We start from the raw sequence: 21,541 nt of genomic DNA, 5'->3' as shown, positions 1-21,541 counted from the left end.
GGGAGGCTGAGGCAGGAGAATCGCTTGACCCGGGAGGTAGAGGTTGCAGTGAGCCAAGATCAGACCACTGTACTCCTGCCTGGTCGACAGAGCAAGACTCTGTCTCAGAAAAATAATAAAAATAAAAGGAGCTTGTTTAAATATCTGTTAAATAAAATTAGAGATCCCTTCTAAGTCCGTAGTCCTTAATTGAGCCTTAAAGATATCCATTAAAAAATATTTATTTGGTTTTATTTTTGGTAATTAGCTTTTATAAATTTATCTATTTTATATTTGCATGTTTCACCTTATTATTTTAATAAACACTTTTCCATTTTATCTTTAAAAAAAAAATAAGGAAAACAAGTGCTAGCACAAAGGAGATTCTTCTAGAAAAGTTCATGACCTAAAAAGGGTGGTAGACTCTCCCGAAACACCTCCCACACAGCCCATATGGTTTCTTAACCTCAGAGTCAGCCTGAGAAAGAGGCTGGGCTCTAACACCCCAATGGCACATCCAAGCGCTTTCCTGAGCGCCAGCTCCGGGGACGCGGGAGACACTCATGCCAAGTCAGTGATTCCGGAAGAGCAGTATGTGTACCTGCTGTGTGTACAAGGCAGCTCCGGGGGATGCCAAGCACTGTTTTATTACTTGTGAGATTATGTTGGTGTCTTTCAGAAAAACACATAATTAGTATAACACCCATGACCTCACTGATATTATTGTTTAGGACAAACCTAATTTCCAAAAGTCAATCTATTTGATCTAAAATAGCAGGTGCATAACAGCATGGGTGGCACACAAGCTGAGAGAAACACTCGGCTGGGGCCAGCTGTGGGGATGCAGAATGTCCTGCTCTGCAAAGCACAACAGCCTGACTGGGGTGATGAAGACACACGTGCAAATGATAAAGCCACACTGCGACAGCAACTGTGGAAGAGGCACCCACTGAATGCTGTACGGACACACTTGAGAAAAGGAGAGGCGGGGTCACTAGATCTGGGTGGCCTCCTGGAAAGAGGATACCTGGAAGGCTACTTAACAGAAAACATGAGAGAGAAGTGCTCTTTTTGGAGGGGTTGTTTGGGCAGTGGCATGGAAGGGGAGGAGGTGGGACGGGACAGAGAGGAGAGGGGAACTCTTGCAGTGGGGGTGAGTGTGGAGAGGAGGGGAAGCTGCATGAGGAACAGAATAGGGGAGCTGGGCAAGGGGTCAGTCAGGAAAGGACCTGGATAGCGCTTAGTTTGGACTTTTATTCTGACGCTGACAGGGGCACTGGGTCATGGCCGTGGTGCCTTCTATGCTACCCAGACGGGGTGGGGGATGAAGAGCAAGGAGAAGACTGGGAGGCACTGGAGCCAGGTGTGCAGGGGTGGTTTTGAAGGAGAATGTGAGGATTTGGTGATGAAAGAACAGGATGAATAAGAAGCCGATGCCACAGTGTCATGCTTGAAGCCACTGACCTATCCTTAACCAAAAGTGGGAGACAGGTGTCACTGGCCAGTTCTGCTTGGGAGACATTGAGTTTGTGGTGAGACGTCCAGGGAGAATGTCCATGAGGTTGGAGGAAACCCGTGCCTGGAGCCGGGAGGAGAGGGGGCAGGGAGGAGGCCGGGAGGAAATCCTGCAGACTGAGTTTATCTAAGGGGCAATCAGAAAAGAGACAGGAGGCACTGGAGGGGAGGGAGAGGGAGGGTCTGCGGGCTGGCAAGTCACACCTGCCCTCCACTCATCCCTCATCTTCTTCCTGAGCAGAAGAGTCCACCAGGTGCAGCAGTGCTCACGTGCCTTCCCGGCCTCTCAGCCCCTACCTGAGGATCTGCAAACTAAGTGTCCCTGCTCTTACTCTTTGAAGCCAGGCAAATGGCTCACACTGCTGGAGCCAGAAACTGAGCCCCTCAGGTTCGGGTCAACCGAGAACCATGGGTTCCTAACCCTCTCCATTAGGCACCACAGAATCTTTTTGGAGCAGGCAGCTCCCAGAATTTGCCTTGCCCAGCAGGAACTCAGTGGAAACACAGAGGCAAGGCCAGGCCAGGGGGTGGGGACAGGCCTGGCTTCCAGGGAAGGGTGAAGACACGCCCTTTTGTGGCAGGCAGAGTTGTAATGAACAGCTCAGCGGTGGTGGAAGGCCACCAACAGCCAATCACAAAGCAGCCACCACCCTACTCACCGACTGGCGAGCTGTTGGTAAGGGGGTTGTTTCTACAAACCCCGTTAGGAAATGATGTACTGGCTTTTGATAAATAACAACAGAGAAGTCGCTAATAGGCAATTAGAAACTGCCTCGGTGTCGCCTCGGGAAGGGTCTGCAAACTGAAGCGCACCTGTGGTATGAAGATCCAAACGCTGCTGAGGTCCACGGAGAACGGCGCCAGGATGCTGGCCAGGCGACATACCATGCTGCCGCTTCCCACAGCCAGCGACCTGGAAACAGAGGAGAGAGGCCGAGACGAGTAAGGCGCAAGTGACCCGGGATTGAGGGACCTGCTTTCTGCAGCTCCTTTCCCACCCTCCCCAACGAGGATAAGGGTGGTCAGGCAACGCATTACAACGTTTTGGTCAACCTCGGCGGCCCCATGAGATTATAATAGCACATTTTAACTCGACTTTTTCTATCTTTCAATACGTTTAGATACACAAATACCACTGTGTCAGACTGCCTGCAGTATTCAGTGCAGTAACATGCTGTGGAGGGTCACAGCCGAGGAGGAATAAGCCGTGCCACGCAGCCTGGGTGTGTAGCAGGCTGAGCCATCGAGATTTGTGTAAGTTCACTCTATGATGTTCTGACAACCACGAAATCACCAAAGGATGCATTTCTCAGAACGTATGCCCATCATTAAGCAACATATGACCATAAAAAAATGTAAGCTTGAAAATAATTTTACTAAAATTTTTCAAAAATCACAATACCTACATTGTGTGAAACAGTGGTGTATACAAGCGTGCACATAATTCAAGACAATTCAAGACAAAAAAAGGTAGGAGTGCGGAGGTAAGCCATTCTTCATCTGCTGTGCAGGTGAGGCCCTTATGTGTATTGATCCAGCCTAACATTGAGAATAATAAGGTCTTCTACAGCAGGAATTTGTTTCAGGTAGGGAGTGGGAATTTCAGAGAACAAAGTGTCGTATACCTGTGGACTACTCTATTTCAATTTTTTAGAGTCAAGGAATATCTTAATGTGCTTTTCTTTATAGGTTACTTAAGGAAAATGTATAGAATGTTAGTAAGGAAAGACTGTCCTTTTATGTGAGTAAGTACCTCTACAAATTAATGGTGCCTCATCTTTTCTGGGTCACACACATTTATAAAGAACTGATAAAAAGTATGGCATTCTTCTGAGAAAGAAATCATACATAAGTAAAGTTGTGCATGCAGTGTTAGGGTGTTTAGGGAGCTCATAGAGTTGGTTAAAGATTTCCTGTATTAAATATTTACATATAGGATTTTTTTGAGGTCATGTACCTGAGGTTGTAAACCAACAAACAAGCCAACAAAAAAGATCTTAAAAAATACTACAACATTCATAATTGCAATGCACATTGACATTATTTGATTGGATTGTCACCGTTTTCGCGTATAACATGCATTCACTCAGCACATGTGTGTCAAGAGTCTAATATGTGCCAGGCACTGCATGGATCTGGTCCAATCTGAATTTTGAACTGGGAAAATCTGCAGCTTTTCCTGGCTGAGCAGAAATCCACCTGAGAGGCCAGAAGGGTCCCATAGGACATGCCAAAGATATTCTCCCTGATTTAGAGCGACTTCTTCCCTGGGTCAGGCACAAGGGAGCCAAAGCCACAACGTAAGTTTGCAATTATGCAACTTCACTCTCTATTGCATTCAACTAGTCTCCACCATTGTCAACCTGTAAGCGCTAGAATGTAATCTGTTATTCTGCCTGTCTGCTACTGTACATCTGCACAGGGCTGCCACTTTCACAATATGATCTGAGGAGAGTCCACGCAGCCCTTACCCCAAAATACCTTCTTCCCCTCTGCTACTAAAGCTCTACCGCTAGCAACTCATCCCTTGCTAATGTTAAGCACTGTCTCCCATAAAAATTCTCATGTATTTCACTGGATATTCAAAAGGGCCAAAAGATGTGGATCTGAGTTCTGATGGGTCACTGACTAGCCAGGTGCCTTTGACCATGACCCTAATCTTGTGTGAATCCCAGTTCCACAACCTGTAAAATGGACAGAAGATGTATTTATTATTAGACTGCTCTCCCAAGCACTCTGGGTGACCTAGAGGGGAAGTAGGGAGGAAGAAGAAAAACTCTACTCTCAGACAACTTGGCTAATAGACAATTACGTAGGGAGTTATTCCTCTGCTATTCTATACCCCTGGTCACATATTAGTCTGATAAACTTTTTTCTTAGATATATGTGTGTACCTATCTATCTATCCATTCTTCCATCCATCCATCCATCCATCCCATCCATCCATCCATCCATCCATCCATCCATCCATCTAGATATCCATTAATCTATCTACAGCCAACACAAATGTACTTACTTAAAATCCCATGGTCCGCAGGCTGCCGCCTGGCGTTTTCAGCAGGCAGGTGTGTGGGCATGGAAAATCCCTAGGGAACGAGTTATGCTATCTCTTGACTAATGGATTTTCCAGGTCCTACATCCCTCCTGCTTGTGGAGACAAGGAGGAGGCATCTCTGGGCTGGTGTTATATGGACTTATCTCTACAGAAAGTCACTTGCCTTTCACACTTGTAACACATGACAAATAATATACTCCTAAAAGGGATGAACCCACTAGCGGAGCAGTTAGATTTTTTTTAAAGTTTCCTGTGAAAAACCTTAATATCTTGTGTGTTTATTTGTTGCCATTAAGATTGGGTCTTTAACAGGCTAAGAAATTATCCAAGCTCACTAACAATTTTTTTCCCTTAGAAAATGAAAACTTCTATTGATAAAGCAGGTGTTAGGAAAATGCCACTTGGAGGATTTAAGGGAGGACTGCAGATAGGAAACTGTTACGGAATTTCACAGAGGGAGATCTGTGGGACAAGCATCTCTTGGCAGCAGTGTGACCCTAATCACTATTTACACTTTAAAATACAGGATCATTTTGAAAAAAAGAGTCAAAAAGTCTGATGGGCCGGGCGCAGTGGCTCACACCTGTAATCCTAGCACTTTGGGAGGCCAAGGAGGGTGGATCACTTGAGGTCAGGAGTTCGAGACCAGCCTGGCCAACATGGTGAAACTCTGTCTCTACTGAAAATACAAAAATTAGCCGGGCATGGTGGTGTACACCTGCAATCCCAGCTACTCAGGAGACTGAGGCAGGAGAATCGCTTGAACCTGGGAGGTAGACGTTGCAGTGAGCCAAGATCACACCATTGCACTCCAGCCTGGGCAACAGAGTGAGACTCTGTCTCAAAAAAAAAAAAAAAAAAAAATCCAATGGAGAATCAGAGAAAGGATCCTTTCCCTTTTTAGCTGGGGTCCCAGCTGTGTGTCTTGCACCAGGTACTTGATCTCCCTGCTCTCAGCTGTCTTATCTAGACACAGGGCTGCAACAAGAACTGTGGTTTACAAAGGATGCACTGTTAAGGCCTGGAAGTTCTGCTGCAGCCCCCCGGAGCAAGAAGGCAGGAGCACTGGGGGGATTCCAGGTACCCAACAGAGCTTCCATAAAGGACCTCTGTCCTCTTCACCACATAAAGAGTTTCCAAGTAAAATGTGTTTGGAAAAGCTTTTTAAAAGCCTGAAAGTTCCTGAGGTTCCCAGATCAGTGGGAATCACATCAGACATTCCCAAAGAGGTGGGGTGGAAACTTGAAGTCACCTGCAGACTTGTTAAAAATCCTGAGTCTCAGCCAGGTGCAGTGGCTCACGCCTGTAATCCCAACACTTTGGGAGGCCAAGGCTGGTGGATCACGAGGTCAGGAGTTCGAGACCAACCTGACCAACATGGTGAAACCCCATCCCTATTGAAAATACAAAAATTAGCAGGGTGTAGTGGTGTGCACCTGTAATCCCAGCTACTCTGGAGGCTGAGGCAAGAGAATTGCTTGAACCCGGAAGGCAGAGCTTGCAGTGAGCCGAGATCACACCACTGTACTCCAGCCTGGGCGACAGAAGGAGACTCCATCTCGAAAAAAGGAAAAAAAAAAATCCCGAGTCTCATTCTTGGATTGATCCAGCAGGTCTGGTGTAAGGACCCAAGACTGGTATTTTTTATGAAATGCCTCAATGACTCTGATGAGCTGCCAGCTTTGAGAACCTCCAGATGAGGTAATCTCAGGGAGCCAATGATTACTGATGTTATGGGCTGAGTTGTGCCTCCCAAAGTTCAAGTGTTGAAGTCGCAACCCCTTGTACTTTATGATGTAACGGCATTTGTAGATAAGGTATTTAAAGAGGTGATTAAGTTAAAATGAGGCTTTTAGGGTGGGGCCCTAATCCAATATGACTGGTGTCTTACACGAAGAGGGAGGGACATCAGTGGTGCACACAGAAGTAAGACCCCTTGGGGACATAGCAAGAGGGTGCCACCTGAAGACCTTGGAGAGAGGCCTCAGGAGGATCCAAACCTGCCGACACCTTGTTCTTGGACTTCCAGCCTCCAGTACTATAAGAAAATAAATTTCTATTGTTTAAGCTACCCAGCCTGTGGTATTTTGTTACAGCAGCCCACGCAGACTAACACAATTGGCATCAGAACATGGAGAGACACATCCTGAGAAATTAGTTTTGAGTCAATACAGAGACTCAGTGGAAGTCTATGGTACTTGAAACTTAAAATGTTTTTGGAATAATAGAGTGATATTTCAAAATAATTTGTTTAATATCCTCGCTAATATGGTACAAAGCCTCAGACTAAAAATTAGTATCAGCATGTCATTTTCCCATCTCAGAGATCCAGGTAACGTCTATGAAAAAGAAGCATTTACATTTAAAGGCCAAATACAATGAAATGACACACAAGTGAAAGATAACAGGAAAACAACCAGAAAATAATTCATCCTTACCTTACAATAGTTGGATACAGCTCAGCTGTATAAAGATAAATGAGGCCAAACGCTGCCCCAATGGCAAATTTTCCAACCATAGCTGCCACCACACCCAAAATATAATGTTTCTGAAAAAAATTTAGCAGAATAGATCATCACAAGTAATATTTTTAAAGGAAAATATAAAATCTTTAAAATCACTACTTAAAACATTCTAATTCCTTCAGTATTTTTTCAGAACAATGAAGAGCCTTATTTTTCTGTTTGAATATATTAAACTCTACTCACAGTCTGAGAAAGCTTTTCATCTTTATGAAACGTAGAGGAAAGTTTTAGTGTCTCTCCTCCCCATCCACTTTGAAGGGTTTGAACTGTGATAAAAGCCAGTTGGGAAGACTGTTTTGGAAGGAGACACGCCCAGATAGTGCTGGTGGCACCAAGAATTTCCCCACTCCTTCTGGAACCGATCCAGCAGAATGAATCAAGGAGCCATACAAACAAATTGTGGGCCGGGCCCAGTGGCTCACACCTGTAATCCCAGCACTAGGAGGCTAAGGCAGGAGAATCACTTGAGGCCAAGAGTTTTAGGCCAGCCAGGGCAACATAGCAAGACCCCATTTCTACAGAAAAACAAAAAAATTAGCTGTGTGTGATGGTACATGCCTATGATGGTACATGCTACTGGAGAAGCTAAGGCAGGAGGATCATTTGAGCCCAGGAGTTCGAGATTACAGAGAGCTATAATCACAGCACTGCACTTCAGCTTGGGTAACAGAGTGAGATCTTGTACCTATTTAATCTATTTACTTTAGAAAAAAACAAATAAACAAATTGTGTCCTTTGTGGCAGTAATCCCTGGCTTATAAATTATCTTCAGAAAATAATTTGAAGGTGGTAACTGAACTATTAGTACAGACTTTTTGTTCATTTGTTTCTTTGTGGCTGATACATTCCTCAACAGCAAAACCTTTATCTCCACCTGGGTTTTTATTCTCCCTAACATGTTCCACTTCCAAAGGTAACTAACAAATACACCCTGTATTCTGAAATCTCCCTCCTCCCCCAACTGCCAGCTGGACGCTGAGACCCAGGGTGGCCTTGGGGCTGATGTGTTAAGGACGGCAGTGCCTCTGTCAGTCTGCATCCCTGAATGACTCCATGGACCCAAACACCCACTCACCACTCCCGCTTTGGCCAACTAGGTACAAATACATGGAACTTTCTATGAGCAGGTAACAAACATCCTTTATGTTAAGTCACTGAGATGCTGGGATGCCTCTATTAAAGAGCTAATGTCACCTTAATTACAATTGTAAATTAAATTAATTAACAATTATTAATTAAATTAATATTTGTATTGTGTTGACCTTATCATTTGGGGAAAAATTTATTGGAAGGGAGATACTTGTGGTTGTGGGTTAATGCTCTATTTCTAGAAATCTCCTCTTTTTCATCTTCCCTTTTACTGTAGAACTCAAAGGTTCTGGTGTTCCCCAACTCTTCACCAACTTAAAGGCAGCTGTCATCTACTCAACTACTATTAACTGCAAACTACTTTTTTAAAGGTGTGGATGAAGTTCCCTCGAATTAGCAGAAACCTCCTTGTCCTGAGTAGTTTTATTGCATTCAGTTAGTTGGTATCAATCGCCTGGAAATTTCATTACATAAAATATTTGGCTCACCGATCCTAATCATTAAGTAAAGTGCTACTATAAAAGGAAGTCACTCGTTAGCTTAAATGAAATTTCAAACGATATGCAAAACTTAAAATGCTCTGCTCTAAATGTTGATATACTATTGCTTAATGATTATATAATCACAGGAGAACATTAAATAAAATATTTTAAGTACTGTTATAGTGACATTTTCCAAATCAAGAATTAAAATACAGGTCTGAAAACATCTTTTTTGGGAAGAGGGGAAGCACTTCTGGATGCAAGAGGTATTTTGCGGGGATGCAGTTTGCCAAAATATAGGAATGTGGAAGTCATTTCAGGAATTTCTTGGTAGTGTTTCTCACTAAGAAACTGTTTTTCAAAACAAGCTCCTTGGGGTGTGTATGTATACCAGACACTGGAAACTACTAATCTCCTGCAATGAAAAACAGTGTATTGAAACTCTAACAGTCATGAATATCTGACTCAGATCCTTCAGATGTCTCCATGGCTGCCTCCCTCATTGAGGGTTCTGATCACATGTCACCTCCTCTGAGAGGCACACCATCCTCGACCACCCTAGACAAAAGAGTACACACGGGTCCCATATGCTCTCTTGTTACACTGATGGAAACTTGCTGCGCTGTGTGTTCCCAGCACCCGGCACATAAAAGATGGTGGATAAATGTTTGTTGAATGAATAAATGAGTGAATGTTCAGTATGATGATGCTGGAAAGTGTGATCAACTTTCCTCACACATGATTATTTCATTTACAAAATACAACACTGGTCATCTCTGGGAAATGGGATTATGAACTTTGTATTTTTTATTTTTTGAGATGAGGTCTCACTCTGTCATCCAGGCTGGAGTACAGTGGTGTGATCAGAGCTCACTGCAGCCTTGAATTCCTGAACTCAAGCCATCCTCCTACCCTCAACCTCTTGAGTTGTTGGGATTATAAGTGTGAGTAATTGCACCCAGGTTAGGTTTTTGTTTTGTTTTGTTTTGTTTTACGTGTTTCTCCTTAAATTTTCTAAAATGAACATATATTACTTATATAATAGAAAGAGAAAGAGAATGTTTTAAAGAAAACATATTTTTAAATATTACATACTCTGTCCAAATCATACTCTGAATTGACCTTCATACTTAACTGTAATAAGCTAAATTCTTCCCATCAAACTGTCACAGTATAACTAACAATTCGCTAAATAAAACATAAGATAACTCACGTGGGGGATCACCATAACGACACCACAGGTCAGCGCGCTGCAGAAAAGAGAGTAGGCCAGGACTGTTCTCCTCCCGACCTTGTCCATGGCAATGCACACGAAGGTGTAGGCGGGAATTTCCACTACACCTGTCATTGAGCAAGCAGCCCTCTATAAGGTTAGGCACCCGCCTGCATAAGGGGACCCCGCCTTCTAACCCACTACCCAAAAGGCATGAGCAGCCCTCTCCTCACTTCCAGGGCCTTTAGAAACTCTCTAAGGATCCCTGCGAGGCAGCCAGCCCTGCCACTTTCAAACTCACTGCAGTGGAGATGAGCGTTTCCTGTGAAATGCTCTAATGCTCATAATCCTCCTCGCACCTGCAAATGGCACAAAACCAGAGCCCAAATTCCCACCAGGCCCAGACCATCTCAGGAGATAAAAACTTGTTCAAAAATTTCACAGCAGAGAACTATTGAGCAGAAGCACCCATCTGCAACAATACTAGTGGGAAGGGTACTGACGTGAAAAATCCAAAATGGTAGATAATATAAAACCATGTGCGTTTGTCTTTGGAAACATTTTTGTATTTATGAGATTGCCCAGTTTTTCGAGAATTTATGTCTTTGGCAAAAGTAAAAAACTATGTCACGAAGATCTAAACTTCTAGCCTTCCTAAGCTTCCGCAGCCACACTCCACACACCTACCATTGGCCACTCTGTTCTAGGGATACTGCACCATCTCAAATTGTCATAGAGCATGAGTTTGAAGTTAAGACAAGCTCTTTCTATAAACTTGTTAGTTTGCTTCAAAAAAAAAAAAAAGAGTAAATCTTTTTTTCTTAAAACGACTTCTCTCATAATTCCTGCTGAGCTATAATAAACAAAAGCAGAGGTGTCTGCTGAGGAAATCAGGAAAAAAAAAAAAAAAAAAAAAACTAGATGTGTCATCGGAGCACCTTAATGAGATGGCACGATGTCTATGTATAAAAATTTAGAAGTGCAACTTCCCTGGCCCCCCACACCTGAGGACCAGAGAACCTCGTCCGAGAGTGTATGCATATTTGCAATAAAAGACTGCCACTTTCTTATGTAAAAAAAAAAAAAAAAAAAAAATTTAGAAGCAAGATGTTTTGAGGATCATATAAAATACAGGCAGCCTACATGGAAATAACCAGGAGTTAAGACTAGATGGATAAAAAGAGGTTTCTAATATTTCTCTCACATTTCAGTTCAAATTTGGTTTATGCTAGGAGTCACATCTCAAGCTATCTAAAGTGATTTAACCTGCCATTAAAATGAAACAGGTATGACAACAAAAGTTATAGTTGCATGTGTTTAAAAGTTATTTTACCAACTAAAATTTATAAATTAAGGACACCTGAAGGTTGAGAGATGCCAGATAGCCCAGGCATATTAAATTTTAAAAGGGAAGCAACTTACAAAGAACAATATATAGTGAGTGATCTCATTTATGTTAAAATATAAAACATTTATATGCACAAATATATGGAAATGCATAGAAACAGATCTGATCAGCACAGGACTTTTGATCTGGTCCATTTTCGACCTGGGCCAGTTCACCCCTCCTTAGGCAACCTGGTGGTTCCCTGCTCCCAGGAGGTCACCATACTGATGCTGAACTTAGTGTGGACACCTGATTAGCATAGCATATTGCAGCCCAGAACTCCTGGGCTCAAGCAATCCTCCCACCTCAGCCTCCCAAGTAGCTGGAACCACAGGCACATGCCACCATGCCCGGCACAAATGCACAGAAATAGATCTGAAAGGGTGCAACCCAAACATTATAGAAGTTACCCCTGGGAAGAGCTCTGGGTTAAGGACTGGTGTGAAAAAGGTAGCAAGGAGAGAAGGCAGAAAGGGAGGAACTAAATTCTTCTGATGCATTTTTTTCAAATGGAAAATACAAGGAGTTTTCAAAAAGGTAGGATGGCAGGGTACTGTGGCTCATGCCTGTAATCCCAGCACTTTGGGAGGCCAAGGTGGGCGGACCACCTGAGGTCAGGAGTTCGAGACCAGCCTGGTCAACATGGTGAAACCCCGTCTCTACTAAAATACAAAAGTTAGCTGGGCATGGTGGCATGTGCCTATAATCCCAGCTATTCAGGAGGCTGAAACAGGAGAATCGCTTGAACCCAGGAGGCGGATATTGCAGTGAGCTGAGATCACACCACTGCACTCCAGCCTGGGCGACAGCGCAAGACTCTGTTTCAAAAAAAAAAAAAAAAAAAGTTAATGGAAAGTGCATATTATGAAAAAACTATGCGAGTGTCTTCAGATTTTTTTCTGCACTAAAAGAAATTTGTACTAACTTCTTAGAACATGTCTGAAGAGGAGCTAGTTTGAGGCACTCAGAAGAATAAGATATCAGTTTGAAAAGAGGTCCCACTAGAGCAACATGAATTCTGCTAAAATTGAAGCAAGAACAAACATTAAATTTATGGTGAAGCTTGGGTGGAAGAATGGTGAAATCACTGACGCCTTATGAAAAGGACAAGACAATATTGAAGATGAAGACCACGGGGCAGAGCATCCACACTGAGGAAAAAAATACATCTTGTTTAAGCCCTAATTGACAAGGACTAAGATTAACAGCAGAAGCAATAGCCAATACCATAGATATCTCAATTAGTCTGGCTTACAGAATTCTGACTGAAAAATTAAAGTTGAGCAAACTTTCCACTCAATGGGTGCCAAAACAGTTGTTCCCAGATCAGTTGCAGAGAATGGTAGAACTACCCAGGGAAATTTTAAACTGCCCGTGGGATCAATATCCTGAAGGATTTCTTTGGAGAATTTTAACACGAGATGAAACACGATTTTACCACTGTGATCCTGAAGACAAAGCCCAACCAAAGCAACGGCTACCAAGAAGGGCTGTGGTCCAGTCAGAGCAAAAGTGGACCAGTTGAGAGCAAAGGTCATGGCAACGTTTGTTGGGGATGCTCAAGGCATTGTGCTTGTTAACTTTCTAGAGGGCCAAAGAATGAAAATATCTGCTTATGATGAGACTGTTTTGAGAGAATTAGCCACAGCTTTTGTAGAAAAATGCCTGGGAAACATCACCAGAGATTCCTTCTCCTCCATGACAACGTGCCCGCTCATTCCTCTCATCAACAAGGGCAATTTTGCAAGAATTTTGATGAGAAATCACTAGGCAGCCACCTTACGGTTCTCATGGTGGCTCCTTCTGACTTCTTTCTGTTTCCTAATCTTAAAAAATTTGTACGCGGCACCCATTTTTCTTCAGTTAATAGTGTAAATAAGATCGCACTGACATGGGTACATTCTCAGGACCCTCAGTTCTTCAGGGATGGACTAAATGGCTGATGTCTTACAAAAATGTCTTGACCTTGACGGCAATCATGTTGAGAAAGTTTATGTTTTAGATTTTTATCTTTTAATTCCATTTTTCCATGAACTGGTTGAAGTCCCCTCATATGTACATGTGTTACAACATAACGCTAAGAGATATCATAATAATATGGTTGGCAATATTGTTCTTGGTTTTAAAAGGTCCATTAAAAACACACTCTTTTTCTCAAATTCACACAGAAACACACACACACACACACACACACACACACACAAATGGTAGAAATCTCACTTCACTCCCAAATTTAAATATACTTTAACTACTTACCCAGGAGGAAGAGGTTTAAGTATTCATTGCCTCCTAAATTAACAGAATTCAAGGAAAAGGAGTAGAATCCCAAACTTCCCGTGAACCAAATTAGCCAAACGGTAAGCGTCCTTGTCGCAATGTTCCAGTTATAAAACAGATGTGATAGGCTGTGCTTCTGAACTTCAGTGGGGCTATTACCAACAGGACCTTGTAGGTCCAGTGATAAAAATTCCGACAGTTTACAGGAGCTTGTCCTGTTCCACTTGGCCATGATGTCAACTATTTTTTGTGCTTCTTCATATCGTCCCTCTGAGAGAAGCCAAAAAGGTGTCTCTGGGAGCAACCAACAGCACAAAACAAAGGGGACAGTCACTGTGGAGAGGATCATCTGGTAAAGCCACCAGGTCCTGACCAAGTATCCTGTCAAAGCCACCAGGAGAGTTCCAACTGCAAAAAAAGAATGCAAATGGACAGATGCCCATGTCCGAGACTTCATGCCAATGAATTCCATCACATAGACAAACCCCACCACGAGATAGCCACTTGCAACCTGAAAAACAAATAATAGGGATCTATATTCAAGATCACATTTATAACTATTGAGGAGTCTGACCCCATTGCAAATCATATATAGGCAAAAAGGAAAATGACAAAGACTTGCTTTCTGAAACCCCTATCAGATATATAAAATGACATTCAATCCTATCTATCTTTTTTTTTTCTTATAGGTCCTTTCATCTTCCCTCATCATACCCGCCCAAAATGGCAAAACTTTAGAGATTATTTATGATATAAATGTTAGACATTGCCTTTTGTTTCATCGAAATACTCCATTATAATGTGGATGTATTTCTCAGTCCCTTGTAAATGCACACATCAAGTTATCTGTATCCAGGAGGTCCTTATTGTTAAATCCTAATTGCTAAATGGAGACAAAAACTTTACGCTAACTAGTGGTAAGAAAAACAGATTTAATCAAAATTTTATTTTGACCGACAAAGAAAAGTAGACAAATTAGACTTCAGGAAAATTAAAACTGTGCATCAAAGAACACTATCAATGGAGTGAAAAGGCAACCTACAGAACTGGATAAAATACTTGCAAATCAAATATCTGATAAGGGATTTTATGGAGAACTCCTAAAACCCAACAACAACAACAAAAACACAAACAATGCAATTCAAAAATGGGCAAAGGCTTTGAATAGACATTTCAAATAGAAGATATACAAATGTTTACCAATCATTGAGAAACACAAATCAAAGCTACAAAGAGATACCCCCTCATACCCCTTAGGGTGGCTAATTAAAAAAAACAACAACCACCAAAATAACACGTTTTAGCGGGAATGCAGAGAAACTGGAACACATGTGTAATGTGTGATAGAAATGTATAATGGTACAGCCTCTAGGAAAAACAATATGACGATTGCTTAAAAAACAATTACAGCATGATCCAGCAATTCCACATTTGAGTATATATCCAAAGGAGTTGAAAGTGGGGTCTGGAAGAGATATTTGTACACACCTGCTCATAGCATTATTCACAACAGCTAAAGCGTGGAAGTAACGCCCCAAGTGTCTGTCCATAGATGAATATATAAGAAAAATGTAGTCTACGCATACAATGAATATTACGCTAAGTGAAATAAGCCAGTCACAAAAAGACAAACATCGTATGAGTCCACTTTCATGAGGTACCAGAGTGGCCAAACTCATAGAGAAAGAATGTAGAATGGTGGTTGTCAGGGACTAGGGAGACAGGGAACAGAGAGTTATTATTTAATGGACAGAGTTTCAGTTTTGCAAGACGAAAAGAGTTCTGAAGATGCACAGTGGTTATAATTGCACAACAGAATGAATGCACTTAATATCACTGAACTGTACACTTGAAAATGGTTACGATGGTAAATTTTGTGTTATGTGTACTTTACCACAAGAAGGAAAACTGGGGAAAAACTTTATTTTGAAAATATGCCTATCTTTAATAAAAATTAGATTACAATATGTGATTAGAATATAATATGTGACCATTCTTGGAATAAACAAAGAATGAGTCCAATGATGGTTTTTTGGGAGGAGGGGGCTAAGAATTTTTTCTACAAAATTATTTCATATTTGACTTCTACAGCACAAATCATAAAGTTAATTTTTGTAAAATTATTCGAGAGCACCACTGATTTCCCCAAAGGCCTCTCTTAATCATTAGATATTTGAATCATACTCTTTCAAAGGCTCACTATGTGATTATCCTTGCAGATGTTAATTTCTTCAAAAGTTAACAGGTCTCTCTCTGCCAAATCCCAACTGGCCAAATCTTGTGGGCAAGATTCAGACAGTGTTCCCATGTTCCCTCATTGCTTTTAAAGACTTTTTGTAAACACATGTCCCTTGTAATAACTGCAATTTCGCCTTGCATCAGACAGTCACACAGAAGTGGCCTACAAGAATATTCCTACTGTCAGAAAGGGTTGACACTAGCAGGAGGCAGGGAGGTACTCGATGAGTACTAATGTATTCATAATCAGTTTAACATTTTTATGACAACAGCTTTTATTTCTCTGTGCAACTTTGTAATGGAAGACTCAGATCATCGGGACCCTATATCCAAGAATCCAGAAGTCGCTTTTGGTAAGTGATGCTGTTACACTAAACAAAGATTGTGATAACTTTCAAATACTATAAATTTCCCAGTTAAATTAAGCTGTAATATTTGTCCCTGTCAGGTTTTTCAATGCTAATTATTTCTCATGAGGCAGCTACAACTTCTTCTGTCATTGGATTCAGAAAATCCATATACAACTAACTCCAAAACACTGTGAATCCACTCACACCCATCCCTTCCACCGATAATACTCTACTCCTCACATCTTCTCGGATTCCACCCCTTCATAGCAGCCAGAATTCCCAGAATTCCCTTTGTGCATTGCCATTGCCTTTAGGAGACAGAGCAAAATCCTGACAATCTTACAAAGCCCCACCTAACTGCCTTGACCTCTTCAGCCTTATCAATGCGTCTCTCCTCCTCTCTATTCTCCAGACATTCAGCTTTTCTTTCTAATCTCAGGGCCCTTTCATCTGCTTCTATCTTTGCTGGAATGTTCTTCTCTCACCCATCTCTCACAACAAGGAAGCCCTTGACCCTCCAGACCCTGGTGAACCCTCCAGACCCACTGCTGTTATGCCCTCACTGTCAACATTTTATTTATTTTTGAAGATGGCTAATCAATGTCTTGCCTTTCCTACTAGACTTACTGAGACAGCTGAGTCTGGTTTACTTAGCATTACACTCTGTAGGCAGATCAGTAAATGCGTTAAGTAATTGAATCTGCCTGCATCTCCCATCCTCAGAATTCTACCACAAATCCACTTCCCATGAACATCAAAGGAAATAGTCACAGAAAATTAAGGCCACATTTCATAGATGTATTCTTTGGGTGTGGCCTTGTTTCCTTGGGTCTGGAAACCAACACATGGTATTTTGCAAGACTGAAACAGATATTTTCAGAAATATCCTCTTAAGTCTTCCAAAAGATGACCTTTATACTTTCTCAGTACCTGTGCCTTTGTGGAACCTTCAGTCCCACCAGAAGGTTTCTCTCATGAAATCTCACTGTACAGTCACAGAGTTATGTCCTCTGTGGAAACAGAACTACTGGTTGCTATCTTGTATTTAAAACTCTTTACATTCCTAAATATATGTATTTATTTTTTGATGAGGTACAACACCTTCTAGTCTCCTAGATTTATCTTTATGCATTTCCCTTATCCTTGGCCATCTGTACGGTTTGCTAGAAACCCTTTCTATCCATCAAAAAAGACTCCAAAACTGACACCCCATCTTGTTCTCTGAGGGGGTGCAGAGAGATTGAAGCCCTTTGCTTCTCTCTGGACCCTCAGACCATCCAACCTGCTGCTCTGCGTTTAGCAAGATCACAAGCTCCTCCTCCAGATGGAAACTTCCCTCTATTATCCTAGATCAGTGATTTCCAACCGAAAATCACCGCTGCTGTTGTTTGATAGTTAGAAATCTATCTGGAAGCCTCAGTGAGCATGGAAACAGCTTCCTTGCTGGCCAGTCCATTTCTAGTAACAGTTACCATTGTAACCAGGTGCTGTACTGCGGTTGTTTATAATTAATCTCCCTGAATCCTAAGAATAACAATAATAACATGGACAGTTTACAGACTACAACCTAAGGTTCAAAGAGGATAATGAGTGTGCTCAAAGTCATACAATTAACAAGCCAATATATGACAAAGCTGGTATTCAAGCTCATGCCCTTTCCACTAAACTCCTGTTTTTGGTAACATAAGGACCTAATGCCTTCCTGTTTTCATTCTTCTTGTACATTATACAAGTGACTTTAACCACACACCTTAAGTGTCTGTTTGTTCAAGGGAACAGGCCCTGACTAGACCAATATAATTACTCAGAAATAAAATAATGCCTCAGTAATTGTGAGATGTGGACCACATGCCCGACACAGAGGCAAACACACTTCTGCCTAGCCAGCAACAATTTTTCACTTTAATGAGTTCCATTCTAAACATAAGGCATTGGTATACTGTAGACAGATTTCTGCAGTGGAGTGGACAAAGATTAGTCCTTGATCTCGCTCACTAGATCTTAAATGAGCAAAATGAAGAGAGTTAAGATTTCCTATGAAAATACTGCAGCGGAATTAAAGAGGTAAAAAACACAACTCACCATGGCAAGAAAAAAGCGTGCAGCCATGAAGATGTAATAATCAACTGCAAACGCCGCTGCTATTCCAAACAAAAACATGCCACTGCTTGTGGCCCATAAGACCACCCGGCGTCCTAGCCTGAAAAATAAGAGTCACACAGTGGAAGGTAGAGTTGTAACAGTTTAAACATCCACTCCAATTCATAAAAGATAGGCTTACCCATACACCTTGAATAGCTTATGTATTGATTGTTTTTCTTTTATTTATTTTGAGCAAAACATAAGTTCCATGGCTTCTTTAAAAAACCAGCTGTTCAGTGGAGAGACCTCTACCTGAGTTGCTAATATACATACCTGATCACTCTGAGTCATCCCCGCAGGACCCCTTAACCTGGGATTGGGTGAAGAGAGAGGAGAATTTGTCCTCTCCCTTCCAGGACTTTGGCTGCCTGTGGGATCATCTTCCCTGCCAGGCTGGTTCTGTCCACCAAGGCTATGACGGCTCTTGCCAAGCCCCTCTAAAAACAGAGGCCTTCCTACCTTCTACTTCTAGAATAATGTGCTTACTTGCCCTATCTTTTCATAATTGATAGAGGCATCTCTTTGTTTAAAAAACAAATACTATTTCTGACAGATTTTTAAATTGTGATATAATTCAAATGCCATAAAATTCAACCTTTTAAAGTAGACAACTTGGTGGTTTTTAGTATATTTGCAAGGTTGTGCAACCATCATCACTCTTTAATTCCAGGATACATTCATCACTCCCAAAAGAAACTCTGTGCCCGGGAGCTGCCACTCCCTATTCCCTTCTCCCTCCAGTCCCTGACAACCACTCATCTACCTTCTGTCTCCATAGATTTGTCTGTTCTGGACATTTCCCATAAATGGAGTCAAACAATATGTGGCCTTTTGTGTCTGGCTTCTTTTCCCTAGCATTGGGGTTTCCAGCTTCATCTGTGTTGTAGCATGTATCAGCACTTCATTCCTTTTTCTCTCTGAGTAGCACCATTCTACGGATATGCCACATTTATCTATTCATCAGTTGATCGCTCATTTTCCTCTTCTTGGCTATTACGAATAATGCTGCTCTGAACATTTATGAACAAGATTTTGTTTGAACTTATGTTTTCAATTCTCTTGGGTATATACCTAGTAGTTAAATTCCTACTACTGTATATGGTAGTTATATGGTAACTCTATATGTAACATTTTGAGGAACTGCCAAGCTGGTTTCCAAGATGGTCACCCCATTTTTCCATTCCCACCAGCAATGTATGAGCATTTCGATCTCTCTGCATTCTCCCCACTACTTGTTAGTGTCTGCCTTTTTCACAGCCATCCCAGTGGCTGTGAAGTAGTATCTGATTGTGGTTTTTATTTACAATTCCCTAATGATTAATGATGTTGAGCATCTTTTCAAGTGCGTATTGGCTATTTGCATATATTCTTTAGAGAAATGTTTATCCAAATTCTTTGCCCATTTTTGAATTAGTCTATTGCTTTTTTAATATTGAGTTGTAAGGCTCTTTATATATTCTGGATACTAGGCCGTTATCAGATATATAATTTGTGAATATTTTCCACCTATGGGTTGTCTCTGACAAATTGTTTAAGGCAAAAGGATATTGTCTGGAGATTACAACCATCAGATTTGCTTGGTGCAGCAGAGGATATGCAAATAAACAAGAAACCGTCATCTTCTTCACACTTCAGCCTTCTTTGCTTCTTTGCACATTAGTGGGGATTATTGGCCCTATATATGAATGTTCCCCAATTCAATTTTAGCCCTGAATGCCACCTACAACTATTTTTACCTATCACTGCCTGACCTTCTCTCCCACCTCCAGTGTATTCTCTCTCAGTAGATAAATGGCCATCTCCTGCAGAGAACAGAAACCATCAGAGAGGAAGCCCCACAACTTCCTGCTCTGTCCACTTACCAACACGAACTGCATTTGCATTCAGCCTTCTCTTCCTGCCTCTCTGAAGACACATGCCCCTTTCTCTCCAAATATCATTTTGCAATCTCTGTATTGGATTGTGCCTCTTCCCACTTCCTCTGAAACCCATCACTTCTTTTTCCTTTGTTTTTCCCTCTCCTTTGACTTCTTCCGTTCAGTTTTCATCACCTCCAACCAAAGACAAGAATCTTCTCTTGACTCCATTGCTCCTTTAGCCACCTTGCATTTCCTCCCTTGACAGATTTATCGGAAGGGAATATTTCTTTCCTCAACTCCTACTTGTTTCCTCAGCCAATGATGACCAGGTGCAACCAGCTTTTCTGAGCTCACTTTGCAGTCACCAGGGACCTGCACATTGCCTCTCCTGGTCCTTTCTGGCTGTCCTCTCTAGTGCCACTGACTGTGCCTACCCTTGGCTTGCGAAATATCCCACTCATCTGGTTCCGCTTGTACCTCCTTGATGACCCACCTGCCTCAATGCTGGCACTCCCTAAAGTCCTCTGCTGCACACTCTGCCCTTGCAATTTCATCCACTTCCCTGGCTTGGATTCCTAAGTATAGGCTATTAACTCCCCACCCACCATCTGGCCCCAGTTGCTCTTCTCCACTTTAATGTCCTGTAGAGCTGCAATCTCTTATTGCTGTTGTAATTGGTATTAACTTTGAATACATCTTCACTTTGTTTTTCTTAATATAGGGATAGGACAAGCTCATTGGAATATATCCAAATGTGTTCCCTTCTCTTCTAAAGCTGCTCTCTCCTTAGTATGTCCTGAACTGGTTAGCAAAATCCCCTTCCATCAGGCTTCTAAACCTTAATACATTCCTCCGCACCCTCCTGCATATTGGTCATCAAATTTTGTCAGTTTAGAAATGCCTCCCAAATATGTCTTCATCTTTTCCTCCCTGTTTTTCCCATTTTCACTCAAGTCTTCACCATTTCTTACGTAATTCATCCCAATAGCTTCCCAGCTGGTCTTCCTAACCGCACACCAGTACACCTCCCACACTTCCTAGAAATGAAATAATCCCCATTGTGGTTTTGTCTCTTGTCATTTCCTTTAACAATCTGCCCTTCTCTACTTCTGCCACACTGACTTTCCCACAATTCTCTGAACATGCCAGGTTGTTTCATGACACAAAGCTATTCCTTTCCCTTGGGGGCCTTCTCTATCTGACAACTTCCATTGATCATCTCTTGGGGTCTCACAGCAGAAATTCAGAAATAGTGTGATGCAGTAGTTGGGGATGCTGGCCTGGGCTCAAATCCCAGCTCCATCCCTTATTTTCCATGTGAACTTTCTATGCTTCCTCTTCCTTATTGGTTAAAAAAACGGAGGGGGGGCCGGGCGCGGTGGCTCAAGCCTGTAATCCCAGCACTTTGGGAGGCCGAGGCGGGCGGATCA

The 21,541-nt window shown here is 42.0% G+C and overlaps 1 protein-coding gene across 4 annotated transcripts in view; it reads right to left on the bottom strand.

Annotated features, from left to right (window-relative positions):
• Positions 1-21,541, bottom strand: part of SLC22A16 (solute carrier family 22 member 16) — a 51,937-nt gene that overhangs the window by 4,177 nt on the left and 26,219 nt on the right. For all 4 annotated transcript variants that reach the window (XM_009206278.3, XM_021937983.2, XM_009206279.4 and 1 more), the window contains 5 exons: positions 18,193-18,310; positions 13,502-14,033; positions 9,859-9,986; positions 6,988-7,097; positions 2,308-2,407 (listed from right to left, as the gene is read on the bottom strand). In XM_009206278.3, the coding sequence (XP_009204542.1) occupies positions 2,308-2,407; positions 6,988-7,097; positions 9,859-9,986; positions 13,502-14,033; positions 18,193-18,310 (988 nt within the window). The remainder of the gene's footprint in view (positions 1-2,307; positions 2,408-6,987; positions 7,098-9,858; positions 9,987-13,501; positions 14,034-18,192; positions 18,311-21,541) is intronic.

The sequence above is a fragment of the Papio anubis genome, chromosome 6 (genome assembly GCF_008728515.1).
Source record: "Papio anubis isolate 15944 chromosome 6, Panubis1.0, whole genome shotgun sequence".
Classification (NCBI taxonomy): Eukaryota; Metazoa; Chordata; class Mammalia; order Primates; family Cercopithecidae; genus Papio; species Papio anubis.
This window is presented reverse-complemented; position numbering and strand designations above follow the sequence as displayed.